The following is a 14083-nucleotide window of genomic DNA, read 5'->3' as shown; positions in this document are numbered from 1 at the left end:
AAGTAACATCTTATCTTATCTTAATAATATCTTCATATTAATAATAATAATAAATCATACAGTATGTGTCCGAAAGGGAGCAGGAGGAAGCAAACACAAAAATATACAAAATATATACTGCATATTAAAGCAAACGATTGTAAAGGTTAAAGTATGAGCATAAAAAATAAAGAAGTGTAATGTAAACATTTACATTATAATTATGATTATTTAATATATAAACTATAAACTATATATTATTGAATTACAAGATTAGATACACTTCAGTTGATCTAAAATATTGATGTGTTCAAATGTTCTCTTCAAATCACAACTGAAAGTCCATGAAACTTGTCTTTCTGTATTTGTGAATGAAGCGCCATCTCCTGGTTAAAACCTGAAATTGAAAATCTGGCAACGCCCTCTTGGAAAATAGTGGGAGGGCTTAACATTCCTCTATACTGGTCTTAGGCAGGTCGTAGGCAGGAAGCTGTAAGCTGGAGTCTGAAATGAAGTGCTACATCTGTACATACAAGTATTCATTAACTTTAAAACATTAATATTTACCTTCCACTCCAATAACTCCACCGACTAAACACCAGGGCTTGTCCTTTCTGATGTTGTCTTTGTAGTATTCATGGGTTATGTCATACAAAATAGTGTGTTTTTCAACTTCGATGATGAAACGCTCTTCATCCATTTTGGGTGTTGTGTTGTGAAAGGGGGTCTGCACACGGGTTTATTTGGGGGATGGGCCTGGGCCGGATGAACGTTCCTCTTTTTGCCTGCGCTGCGCTGCGTCAAAAATAGGATTCATCCTATATTTTAGAAATTCTTTGCGGCGAGGAGCTTCTGGGATGCTTCGAGCCGCGGCGCAGCACGGCGCAGCGGGTCTGGTGGGATCAGGGGGTTAGCCCTAGCAGTATCGCTAGCAGCCACATTGTTTAGGCTGTCAAATACACTGCACCGTTTTAGATTCAATGAGTGTCTCGTTTGCAAATGCTTCATTAAGTTGATTGTGTCACCCCCTTTACAAGCAACTAATTGAGTACATAGATTGCACCTTGCACTATCACCACCAGGGCAGGAATTTCACGAGGGCCACGAGGGCCCTTGATTTGAGCCTGGAATGCACCGCTCGGACGGTCTATGATGACAGTTGACATCAGTCTAGGACAGGGCTATTCAACTACACATTCAATTGGGCCAGAATTTATAACTACAAAATTCAGCTGGGCCAGACATTCAGCGGCCTGTAAAAAGCGGGTAGTGACACATTTTAAACCAACACATATTACTGCGATGAAAAACATGCAATTTTTATTCATCGTTCATCCAACAAAGGTACGTCAAAAAGTGCATAAAAACACAACAAATTAGCATTAATTTAACAGAATCTGAAAAAAAGTGCACTGTTGTAGCATTACATTTGTTTGCTTTAGAAGTCAAATATTCAGGTTTTTTTTTTTTTAACCAGGCACATCACAAAGTGCATTTACTGAATACAATAATAGCACTCTTAATAAATGTCCTCACATACAAAAAAAACAGCTAAAGAGCTCCAATGCAACACAAAGAGGTAGTACTGTAGCAATACTATTTTTTCACTTTTCAAGTAATAACAAAAAAATCATACGTTTTGGTCACATTTAACCCAGACACATTACAAAGTGCATTTAAATGAATACAGAAAGAACTGTCAAACCCTTCAGTGCACAAACCCATAACAAGGGATACGGGTAACTATATGAATGAATACTACACTACACGTCTACTATAGTAAACTAGGTGCTTACTATCACCTCATTTGTGATTTGTCATCGCTGACTTTCACAATGGGAGAAGGGACATTTTTAGTTTTGAACAAGAGCAGTGATTTATGGCTCATAGGATGTCAATGCAATCCTAAGACATTGGTGAAGAGTGCTGTCAGTCAGGGAGCAGCGAGTGCTACTTTTGATTGAGTTCATGTGTGAAAAGCTTGATTCACATGTGTATGTTGATACAAACATACTGAGCACAGAGATCGCTACTTTCTGAACGTTAGGGAACTTCTGTTTGTTGACATCACTCCAAAACTTTGCTGGCCCGTTAGTGCGCTGCATGTCAATAAGTTCCAGTGTATATTTCCCCTTGTCGATGCAGGGGAGGGGACCACTTCCTTTGCTCTGGTTGATACGTCCCCCTCTATTGCAACAGTGAAGGGGTCTCTGGCAAAGCCCATCATCACCACTGTGGGCAGAGCAAGTCCATCCAATCGACCGGCAAAGTTCTCTTTCAACCTCGCAATGAAATCTGTCATCACATCCGTGATTTGTGCCGGAGATGCGATGTGTTTGGGGAGCGTCGGAAAATGCAGCATCTGACCCGTGCTCAAGTCGGTCGCGAAAAGGTCCAGCTTGACTTGGATCTGCTCCACAAGATCAATGACCGTTTTGTCTCTGTTTACGCTTCAGAGTTGAGAGAGACATGTTTTAGAGTTGCTATCATAGGAAAACCGTTACTAGCACCACTAGATGCACTTTCAAAAAACGTGCTGCGTTGTGGTTTGGTGGTTTCTATGCAATGCGGAGTGTTGCGTTCATGGTCTGTACTAGTGTAGGAATTTGGCTACGGGAGGCTGGGCCACTCAGGATTTGGTTCTGGGCCGCATCTGGCCCGCGGGCCGCCAGTTGAATAGGCCTGGTCTAGGACCTATCTCCGCCCACCCCCTCACGCATTCATGTGCGTAGGACGTTCTAGGACCTAGCTAGCTGATTCTCCGCTCAAGAAAAGGTTGAGGTGAGGTAAGGTTTTGTGATGATCCTGTTTGCCGTTAAGTTTTTCATTTGTCCAGCTTTAAGTGTAATTTTATGGATAACATTACTATTTCTTGCTCGTATGGTAATGCATAATTATAATATTTTGAAGTGTTTTTGTTACTACTTGGATAAGTTATCAGGGTTCGTACGGGTGCTTGAAATCCTTGAAAATGCTTGAATTTTTACGAGGTGTTTTCATGACTTGAAAAGTGATTGAATTTTGGGAATGGTGCTTGGATTTGAGATAAAGTGCTTGAAATTGTAAATGCTTTACTTTTACAATAAATTGCTGTCTGACTGAATAGTTCGCTCTTTAGATTAAAAGAAAATAAAGAAGTCGGAGCGCCCTTAGTTGCTTCGCTTCTACATAAAACAGCTCCGCTCCGGCCTTCCCGCGCTATGCGCGCGACCTGCAAGTGTTTTATTTGTGTGACCTGGGCATTCTAATGAGAGAATGACAGTATGCCAGGAGGTTGCTGTTTTAACGAGCGTTGGCTATCCGAAAAGAAATACAAGCTGTGGCTAAAACGAGGATCAACCCAACGATTCGCCTTCTGCACAGTTTGCCACAAAGAATTTCAATTATTCGCGATGGGAGAGTCTGCGCTGACGAGCAATATGAAAGGTAAGCCGTAGTAGAGCATTTTGGATTAGGCTAACGTTGCATGTTACGTTTGTTTAAGCTAGTAACGTTAGCGAACTCGATGTGGGATAATTGCTTATGCAGGTGACAATAATAAAAAGGAGCGTACCTATGTCAGTATGTGCGACAGTCGCCATCCTGTGGTTTTCAGAGGATGAAGCACATAAAAGCAATGTATTTCTACTGGTAGTATTTTTCGTGCCTAAACTTGCTCCATCGAAATCAGTCACATTGACCCGAAGACACATTTTGAGTTATACACTGTTGGAAAGAGGATATTCCTAGCTTTCTAACGGAGGAAACATATTTTCGTTTGTATTAATGGTCTGGGGGAAGCTCGCGAGTGTGTGTTTGTGTATTTTTGCGTTTGTGTGTATTGTGTTAGTTTCCCGGGGAAAACACTCACGAGAAACACCGGCTGTTGTTATGCCTGCTTTGACGTAAAGTTACTCCGTTCTCTGCTTGTAATTATGCCGTTACAAGCTTCAAAGTTGTATTTATCATCTGAATTTGCCAAAACAAGTTTAATATTCTGAAAGCCAAGACTTTGTTTATTTGAAATCAGATGAAAACAAACTGTAACGGACCCTGCCGTGTTATCTATGATTACTATACGCAAGGGGTCGGCAACCCCTGGCACGCGTGCCAGCATTGGCATAACCAGTGGCACACTAGGAATAAGTGGAATAAGTGTGCAAAATATTTAAATTAATTTTCGGATCCTGAACGCGAGACCGCCGCCAGAGGTCGTCTCCCCGTTACCTGCAGAAGGAAGCCATGCACGCAACGCAGCCCCGCTCTTTAACTCCAGGTGACTTTCTGCCGCTTTCCTCCGTGGTGCAGTGCTGATCGTTTCACCACGGAGGAAAGCACTTCACTAATTGCAGTACCCATAATGAGCTGTACAAATGACGCAGTTTTTGCGTGGCTGTGTATTTAGTTGAAAGCCCAGTGGCGATCTGCTCATCTCTCATCGAAATAATATGCTACAAAGGGGCGGACTGGCCATCTGTGTGTTGAACTTTCCTGTCGGCTCCCAGACCGTAGTCGAGGAGGGCAGAAGCAACAAGCTTCAGGTTCAATAACCCACTTTAGCTTAAATGACTGGAGAGAGGCGAGCTCTTCTTGGGAGGACGTTGCATTTATTTAGCTGTTCTTCTGTTTCACAAAATACATCACAGACCTCTGTTTTTCTGCTTTCCCGTTTCACTTCCAGAAACATATACACGTTCCCTCACTGTCGCTCTACCATCCACAAACACACATGCACAAGCCGCACCCCTCTCTCTCTCTCTTAAAGGGACAGCGATCTCATCTCACTCTGCATGACCCTAATATCATAACTTGTGTGTTCTGGAGAATCACAGAACGGACGATCGTCCTTATTATTATGCCGTTTAAACCAATTATTTAAATGTGTTTGTTAAATTCGGCATCATGTAAGTTGCGCTGACAGGTCCACACACTGCTTCCCCGCGGCGAGGCTCCCCCGCCCTCCAGCTGATAGTTGACGACCGTCAAGCTCCTCAACCCCCCCCCCGTTGATAATTATCGATCGTTGGCACGCTGATAACATTTTTAAAATGGCACTTCATATCAAAAAGGTTGCCGACCCCTGCTATACGCCATACATTCATAATGTCACCGGGAGGGAGGGGGGAGCATCGCTACGTAAAAGCATTAGTGCGAGGGAGAGCTGTCATCTTACCTTTACAAGCTTCAAACATGTATTTATCGGGAGATTTTGGCAATAAAAGTTTCATATTCTGAAAAAGATTCCCTGGAAACCTCCAAAACTCTTACACAGAAAGAGGATCTCTGCACACGCTTTTTTTTATATCAGCTTTGTGTTTCAATGGTTTTGTCCTAACCTTGGAGAGCCGTATGTTTACTGCCACCCTAAAAGGACCTAAAAAATGTTTAAAATGTTAATAAAGAATTTATTGAAAAGTTAGTTGGCTGATTGTTTTATATTGGCTCAGCCAGGTTATATGGGATGCCCAGTCTACTATATATGATATGGGTCACTCATTTTACAATATTAAACTTTGTTTTCTTATCTTTAATTTGTCATCCTTATGTAGAATGCTATTACGAAACACACATTTGGTTGTTTATAGCATAAAGAACATCGGATTTAATGTGAGGTAGGGAAATAATCATTTGAGTATAAATATGTGCATATAAATATGTAATTTACAACAGCTGTACGCTGCTTGAAAAGCTTGAAAATGCACCTTGAAAATGCTTGAAAAGTGCTTGAATTTGACTTTGGAAAAGGTGTAAGAACCCTGAGTTATGTTGCAGTTGTGTTCTTTTTTTATTATTATCTAGCGCTAGGCAGTTAGCGCTGTGTTGTTAGCTGTCAAAGACCTCTGTGCAGACTTATTTGACCACCGGCGATCGCAGACGGAAGTTCAATGTTTGCTGCTCGTTTATATCGCCCAATTTTCAAAACGCGATCAAAATACCCATTCACATGTCTTGTGGCATGCCTGAACTGTCTACATACGACATTGTGCGTCACCATAGTAGGGAAACTTTCCTCCCATTATGGTCCAGATTCTTGTTGGAGAAGGGAAGAATGTACCCCAATCTGCTGCACCTAATACAAATAGTCCTAGTTTTTCCTGTCTCTACCTCTCAAGTTGAACGGCAGTTCTCAGTAATGAAGAGAATGCAGGGCGATTGGCGTTTAAGCCTGCACACTTCAACAATTGAAGATCTACTCCTCATCAAATCCCAGGGTTGTGCTCCTGCTGAATATCAAAGTGATGAAGCTGTGGCAAGATGGCGGGCAGCTGGCATCAACAAAAGGAGACCCAATATTCATCCCTATGGTCAAAGGAACCCCAAAAGTCCAATTCTCCCTGACTCGTCATCATCTCCATCTTCAAGTGACTCAGAATAAGGACGCACCTTGACGTAGGCCCACTACCACAGTCTCACAGTGAGCCAAACATGTCTGTGCTATAAGAATCCTTTGTAGTTTTAATAAAGAATTTGTTTAATTGCAATTTGGTGTCCATTGAATGCTTAATAAATATATATAAAAGTATTGTAAATGCATATACAATCGTAGTCACTTCATATCGTATGTTAAATCATTGTTTTAATTTATGGCCTTGGTGCCCTGGCTTTTGGCCTTTGTGCCCTTAAAAAATTGACAACTCAAAAGGCCAAGTGGCCTTGCCCCTAAAATGACGAAATTCCAGGCCTGATCACCACTACATTTTTTAAAGTGCACCCAGACCTTCGATCGCTTCGCTCTGTCCGCCATGCCTGCGGGAGTCTCACAACAATAATAAGAGCGCTGTTGAGAGAGATGACGAGTGGCATTTAGGCCCATTCCCAAACCGCCCCCTACACCCTACTCCTCCGTTTGCACGTTCACGCGGAGGGTCCGCCATATTGAGGGCTGTTCCAAACCAACTAGTGTGGAGGGGGAGTGGGCTATTAAAGAGCAACTTGCAGGTTAGAGACACCAGTGAATAAATGTGTAGGAAAATGTTGAATACACTAGATTTTCCAAAACATATACAGAAATATACACTACAGTGACATCTGGCGTCGTTTTAGTAAGACATTTTCACTTCCGCATGTGACGTAACATGGGGGAAACAAGGGGGAGAGCGGCCGGTCTAACGTATGAATAAACATGGATCACAATGCTAGTTTTGACACAGAAGAGGTTGGAAATATATATTCGAATGCATATGATTATAATTATGAGCCTGCTAGGCGTCCAAGAGACCAGGAGCAGCCAAGGATTAGAAAAAAAAAGAAGAGAAATGGAGCTTTGGTGTGTGGAGAACCAGTGGAGAACAGAGCAGCTGTCTTGGTGAGTGACCGGCGTTAGCATGTTAGCTAACGTCAGTCACATCACAACATTGTAAAGTTAGCTATCATATATCAGGCTATAACTAAAGTATTATTGATAATATAGTAACGTTACTGGCAGGACTGTTGATACTGATCCATAACAGAAACTAATGCGCAAGTATCAGCCGTATCTCGCGTTACCGAATGCAACTCCACACTACGGTGCTGAACGGAGGGGAGACGCGAGATACGGCTGATACTTGACGATCTGACGGAGAAAGGTTGTGGAGCCTCCGTTGATATGCCGTTGTAAATGACTTGATGGAAAGCAGGTGTGTAGTCAGGGAGGGTGCACAGCTGATTGCAGCAGGTGAGTGGAGGTTGAGCCGGGAGCCAGGAGTGACAGCCACCACGCACACACAAACAACACAGACAGGGGGAAACAAACAAACACAAAGGAGACGGCTGGAGCAGTACAGCCACCACAGCGTTACCTAATGCAACTCCACACTACGTCTTACGGTGCCGTGTACCGGAGGAGAGAGAGAAATCAGTGAAGAGGGGGGAGAGAGATGTAATAGGGTTTCCTGATAAAGCTGTAGAGACGGAGTATGTGCTGCAGGGAGGTGGATGCACAACGCACCCAGGAACGAACGCTAGCTCCGGTCCTTTTCCCGTGAGGGAAACTGTGGACTCGATGCCGTGACAGGCTTGAGTTTGTGCAACCTGCACAAACACAAGCTCACCATGATTACAAATGGTGAAATGCAATGTAAAATTACCGAAAAAATAACAGCTCACTAAATCACAACCGCTCAAACCAACTACAAACTACTACCGCGGATTAGGCAGATAACGAGTCCGAGAAAGTTAACTCCCCCATGTGTCGTAATATGACGCATTTGACGTATGACGTTAAAAAAAGCAGTATTTAGTAGCAGAGCTCAAAACGGCTCCTTTTCCTCTGAATTCCTGCCCTTATGTCTTGTAAAACATATCAAATCCTGCATTAACATTTTTAATTGTAATTTTCAGGCAAGGTTAAGCATAAATGTAGTAAAAAAAAAACAACCTGCAAGTTGCTCTTTAAGCCCTCAAACAGCGAGTCTGCATCGGTGCTGACTTGAGACCGGTCTCTACCTGACCGTAGTCAACGCTGTGTGTGTCCGTCAGGAAAGTAAAGTAGTTCCAGCAAACATCCACTGATAAACTGCGATGTTAACAACCTCATGATAACCTCATATTTTTTTAATTTAGGATCATACCTGTGTTTAGTCTAGAAAAAGGTAAATGTGTGCATTTTATTATGAAGTTGTGTATATTTACAGACCGTTGCAAAAACTAAGAAGCTTATAAACATCAGGTTTAAAACTAAAAGAGCTTTGAAACACAATGAAAGATGTTTGGAGTTTTATTTGAGTTAGTCATTTAAATTTTTTGTCAAAGAGATGCTGATTTGAAACCGCTGTTACATACAGTTACGGCATTTCCTTTTTCTGCCGAAGAGAGGGGAGGCCGTCCCAAAGCTTGCTGCTGTATTTACTCCCTCCATCTGACAGGAGGGAGCCTCGTTGAGCTGCGAGTGTGGCTACAGACGGAGTTCACTCCGTCACGGAGGGGTAGGGTCGAGGGAGTGGTTTGGGATTTGGCCTTAAAGTGGCCAATCAGAGGGGTCTCAAACTGGATACATCACACGGGATGAGGATTCCCAACCAACCAAAATGGTTTAAAGTTAAACTAAGGAAGTAGACGTAACACATATACCGATAGCAGCACCGTTTGTCCGTTTGAAGACCAGACGAGCCGCTGCCTGTGGATGAGCTGCAGAGGTCGGATGGCACATGCAGGTAGACCAGCCAGGAGGAAGCTGGACCAGAACCTGCAATGCTTTCTGGGTCAGGAGGGTATCCTCCTGATGTTGTAAAGCGTGTATCTGCAGCAGTTGTAGCAGCGATGTTTGCAGTGAAGGACACTTTGTTATCTAGGGTCACACCCAGATTCCTTGCAGTCTGAGTCTGGGAAACAATAGAGGTGCCGATGTTGATTGTTAGGTCAAGAGTGGGACAATCTTTTCCCGGAAGGAAAAGCAATTCAGTCTTGTCAAGGTTGAGCTTGAGGTGGTGAGCAGACATCCACTGAGAGATGTCAGCTAGACAAGCAGAGATGCGTGTGACGACCTGGGTCTCTGAGCGGGGAAAGGACAGAATTAATTGGGTGTCGAATGGCGTAGCAGAATGAAAAACCATGTGGGCTAATGACAGATTAGAGCGAGTTTGAGGGACCCCTGTAGTTAATTGACAAGGGTCGGACTCGTACCCTCTCCAAGTTACCCTCTAGGTGCGGTCTTTGAGGTATGAGGTGAGGAGGGAAAGTGCGGAGCCTGAAACTCCAAGTTTTTGGAGAGTGCGAAGGAGGGTCTGATGATTCACCTTGTCGAATGCAGCAGACAGGTCCAGAAGGATGATGAAAGAGGAGAGGGAGGCTGCTAAATGGTGAATGGGCCGTAGTTGGCCCCCGGGCCTTAGTGTAGACACCCCTTCTCTAACACGTTCATTACTAATAGCCACTTCTTATTAGTGAGCCTGCAGACGGTTGGACAGCTTTAGGACAGTTGTCCTGTGGAGGGGACAGCTGCAGTCAGCAGGTGATCTCACTCAGGTGTGTCCCTCCAACAGGCTGTAGTCACATGATCTTTATGTTTACTGTTGTGAACATGCAGAATGTTGCTCTGCATGTCTGCTCCTCACTCACCTTCTGTGTGTGTGTGTGTGTGTGTGTGTGTGTGTGTGTGTGTGTGTGTGTGTGTGTGTGTGTGTGTGTGTGTGTGTGTGTGTGTGTGTGTGTGTGTGTGTGTGTGTGTGTGTGTGTGTGTGTGTGTGTGTGTGTGTGTGTGTGTGTGTGTGTGTGTGTGTGTGTGTGTGTGTGTGTGTGTGTGCGTCTGCATCTGTGTGTGTGAGTGTCTGGGTAAGAAAGAGAAACAGAGGAGAATGAAAGTGTGAGTGAGAGAGTGAGGAACAAGGTTTCATTGTCTGTTAGTGAAGAGGCAAATCCCTGCAGGCTAACGGCTGAGGAATGCTGTTTAGTGTTCCTCACTGTGATTGTGCTGCTGTTGATGTGGACACATCATGTGTGTGTGTGTGTGTGTGTGTGTGTGTGTGTGTGTGTGTGTGTGTGTGTGTGTGTGTGTGTGTGTGTGTGTGTGTGTGTGTGTGTGTGTGTGTGTGTGTGTGTGTGTGTGTGTGTGTGTGTGTGTGTGTGGTGTGTGGGGGTGTGGGGTGTGTGTGTGTGTGTGTGTGTGTGTGTGTGTGTGTGTGTGTGTGTGTGAATTGTGGGGTGTGTGTGTGTGTGTGGAATGCAGCAGGTGATGACACACACACACACACACACACACACACACACACACACACACACAAACACACATACATACACACACAAACACACACACACACACACACACACACAAACACCATGTATACATCACTTCAGGGGACATTACATTGACTTACATGCATTTCCTGGAGACTTATCCCAACCTTAACCATAACCAACACATGCCTAACCCTTATCCTAACCAAGTCTTCACCCTAAAATTAATGATTCCCCTTATGGGGACCCATCCATTGTGTCCCCATAAAGGAGGTGAGTCCCCACACGTGACTGTGTAAACAGATGTAGGTCCCCACAAGTATAGTAATGCTGGGCTACACATACACACACTCACACACTCACACACACACACACACACACACACACACACACACACACACACACACACACACAATGTTTATCCCCTCATTCACACTTTCTGTGTCGTATTTGTGTGGATATTGAACATGGTTGCACTTCTGTCTATGTCTTTATTCCGTTTGGCATCATGTATGAGGAAACAGAACAGGGGGTCGAACCTCTGCAATGAAGGGCCCCCTCCCTGTGTCTTTCAAACATTAGAACAAGATACACTCCACATGGATCTTGTGCTTTGGTTTATCTAGTCCTCTAACATGAGATAAAAGCGGACAGAGCGATCATGTTATGGGTGTTATTCATATTTTACAGAAAACGTGTGTACAGGCTTTTGGGATCATGTGTGATCCTGTGACGCTTCAAAAACTCACCTCTTCTTCATAAAGCTGAACCTCAAGAGGTCAGTGTGGTGTGTTTGGAGTGTCAGAGGACCGGAGGACACACTGAGGGGACACCTGAACCTGAACAGAGTCATAGCACACACTCCTGATCCGCAGGGAGGTCAGGGTGGAGCTGATTTTTGTTGTTTGTGTGGCAGAGGCCTTCCAGAGCACCGTGGAGCAGTTTGGCCGTCTGGACATCGTTATCAACAATGCCGGCATCAACAATGAGAAGAACTGGGAGAAGACCATACAAGTGAACCTGGTAAGAGGAAGAGAAGAATGCACTTTAACACCCTCAGTGTTTGGCCCTCCATTTCTTACTGTGTGTGTGTGTCAGGCTCTCTGTGGCCCTCAGGACCACGACCACCTCAGGGGGCCTGCCCACCTGCCAAATATGAAAACATAATGAATTACTCAAATGACTGAACACCTTAAATAAAAAAATGTAGGTTTTAATATATTTCAGTCATGCATCTTACTTTTATTGTATAAATAGAACAAAAGCATGACCAAGGACTTCACTACCTCTGATAAAGAAAATAATTGACCTTGTTGTTATGATCATAAAATGCTGTTGTGATGATTCTCACAATGTGATGAATTCAACTGCAAGTGTTTAACCCTGTCAAAGTGTGCTTGAGTGTAAGAGAGTAGATAACGTATTTAAAGTCAAGTTACTTTATATAAAAACTGAGAAACAGCCATTAAACATGGGGCAAGAAGATATTACAAGAATAAATAAACCCTGAAGGATCCCCCCCTGCAGAGGATGGAAAGATGTGTGTAGTTTGACAGAATGCAGGTAAGTCAGGCTGCAGCATCACAGACAGTGACCCATGCTCCTAACATGTGGAACCTCTGGACGGGAGGCCAGACGTAAGTTAAACAGTTAATGCCGGCGGGAAAGCCCGGAGGTGACTCTGATACAAACCAAACACCATACAATGTTCCAATGATGAGAACATATCTGAAAAACCCTAAACTTTCTGTCGAGAAGCTGCAGTAGAATATAGTCTGGATACTGCAAGGCGTAACCAATGATACTAAAATATAATTCAAGGAAAGCTTTTGTAAAATACATACAGTACTCCATGACTAAAGGTGAGCAGAAGAGGGTCCTGCTGGGGGAACTTAGACACCTTAGGGTGTGGAGAGCTCTCTAGGACCATGAGAATATCAGACACACTGCTCCATTACAGTGTCGCTTCCTTCAGGAGGTCCTCCTTATTTGAAGATTCCTTCAGGATGGAGAATGTGTTCCTAGAAACACTACAGCTAGCAGGAACACAGGCGTAAAATGTGACAAATATTATACAGAGCAAGAAGTTTATTAAAAGATGACAAAAAGTGTGAACAAATAAAGTATCTAAAGTGCTGTACTGTGAGAGAAAGACCTTGTACCTTAACAGAGACTCTGAGCGGTGGAAGACTCTACCTTATATCTCATCTGTCTCACGTGTGCTTGCTCTTATCAAATCCTCAGATAAGAGTGTTTTTTATGGACAGGGTTTTTGAAGTATCCCGTGAATGCGTTAGAGCATGTAAACAGGACATCTGAATTTCAGAAACCCAGGCACTCCTTATCCAGTTTATGAGAAACCCGAAAATGATATCTACAGTGGGAACTCCCCCCCCCCTCTAAACAGGACACTTAAGTGGCCTGAAATAGTTATGCCAAAATGTGTAATTAATCACAGTTGAAAAAGCATGCAAACATATGCATTAACTGTATATCCACAATTGGGTTTCCACAACAAAAAGCTTACAGAGAGAGGAGCGAACAGATGTCCTCTGAAAACACAAGCAGAAATAGCTTTACTGATCAATAGGGTCACATGTTTCAATCTTGGTTCCTGCATTGGTCGACACTTGCCTGCAGAATGATCTCCTCTTGTCTCTACAGACCTCTGTGATTAAAGGGACCTACTTGGCACTGGAACACATGAGTAAAGAGTACGGCAAGGAAGGAGGCATCATCATTAATGTATCCTCTATGGCAGGTAACACACAAACACACACACACACTCGCACACACCACTGTTACTTCAGATCTGAAGAGAAAACATGATGATAAAGGCTAAAATACCAAATTCAAGGCTTCAAAACTGTGGTCCTCAAACCAATGTGTCTAAGTGGACTATGTCCTTTTCTTATTTGTAAAGTCTATGCTTAGCCTAACATTGTCACTTTCACAGTTTTTTTTGTTTTTTATTCCAATTCAAAGTCCATCTGTGCGTGGGTTTATCGAAGAAAGGTAATTTAGAAGCGGCATTTCGAAACTGTGCACAAACGCTACGAGACGGAATTCCCTCCTAATTCTGCCCTACGCTCCCAAAAGGGGAGGGACCAGAAAGGACAGCTAAATGCACAGCAGTCCATTTTCACCAGGCCCAACAACAAGAGCAAGGCTGCTACCATAGCTTCTTATCGTATCAGTCACGTTCTTGCCAAACACATGAAGTCTTTCAAAGACGGCGAAGTTGTGAAGGAAGCATTCCTGGAGGCTGCCGACGCGCTTTTGGGGACAGTAAAAATAACAGTAGCATTTCAAGAGGTTTTTGATATAATAAAAACTCAAGTTAGATACTGTTATTAATCAGCTGTAAATGTTTGTTTGTTTGAACTTATTCAATATAATTATAGTACAAAATGGTATAAGAATGCAAACTTAAATTGATTATAGTCTATTATCAATTCAGGTTAAGAAACTA

The 14083-nt window shown here is 43.3% G+C and overlaps 1 protein-coding gene across 1 annotated transcript in view; it reads left to right on the top strand.

The window, feature by feature from the left end:
• hpgd (15-hydroxyprostaglandin dehydrogenase) overlaps nt 1–14083 on the top strand; it is a 34852-nt gene that overhangs the window by 12529 nt on the left and 8240 nt on the right. Inside the window, exons 3-4 of the mRNA XM_079653328.1 lie at nt 11528–11634; nt 13276–13372. Of these exons, the coding sequence (XP_079509454.1) occupies nt 11528–11634; nt 13276–13372 (204 nt within the window). The remainder of the gene's footprint in view (nt 1–11527; nt 11635–13275; nt 13373–14083) is intronic.

The sequence above is a fragment of the Notothenia rossii genome, assembly GCF_949606895.1.
Source record: "Notothenia rossii genome assembly, chromosome: 1".
Taxonomy (NCBI): domain Eukaryota; kingdom Metazoa; phylum Chordata; class Actinopteri; order Perciformes; family Nototheniidae; genus Notothenia; species Notothenia rossii.
The sequence above is the reverse complement of the archived record's forward strand: the minus strand, read 5'-3'. Positions and strand labels throughout refer to the sequence as shown.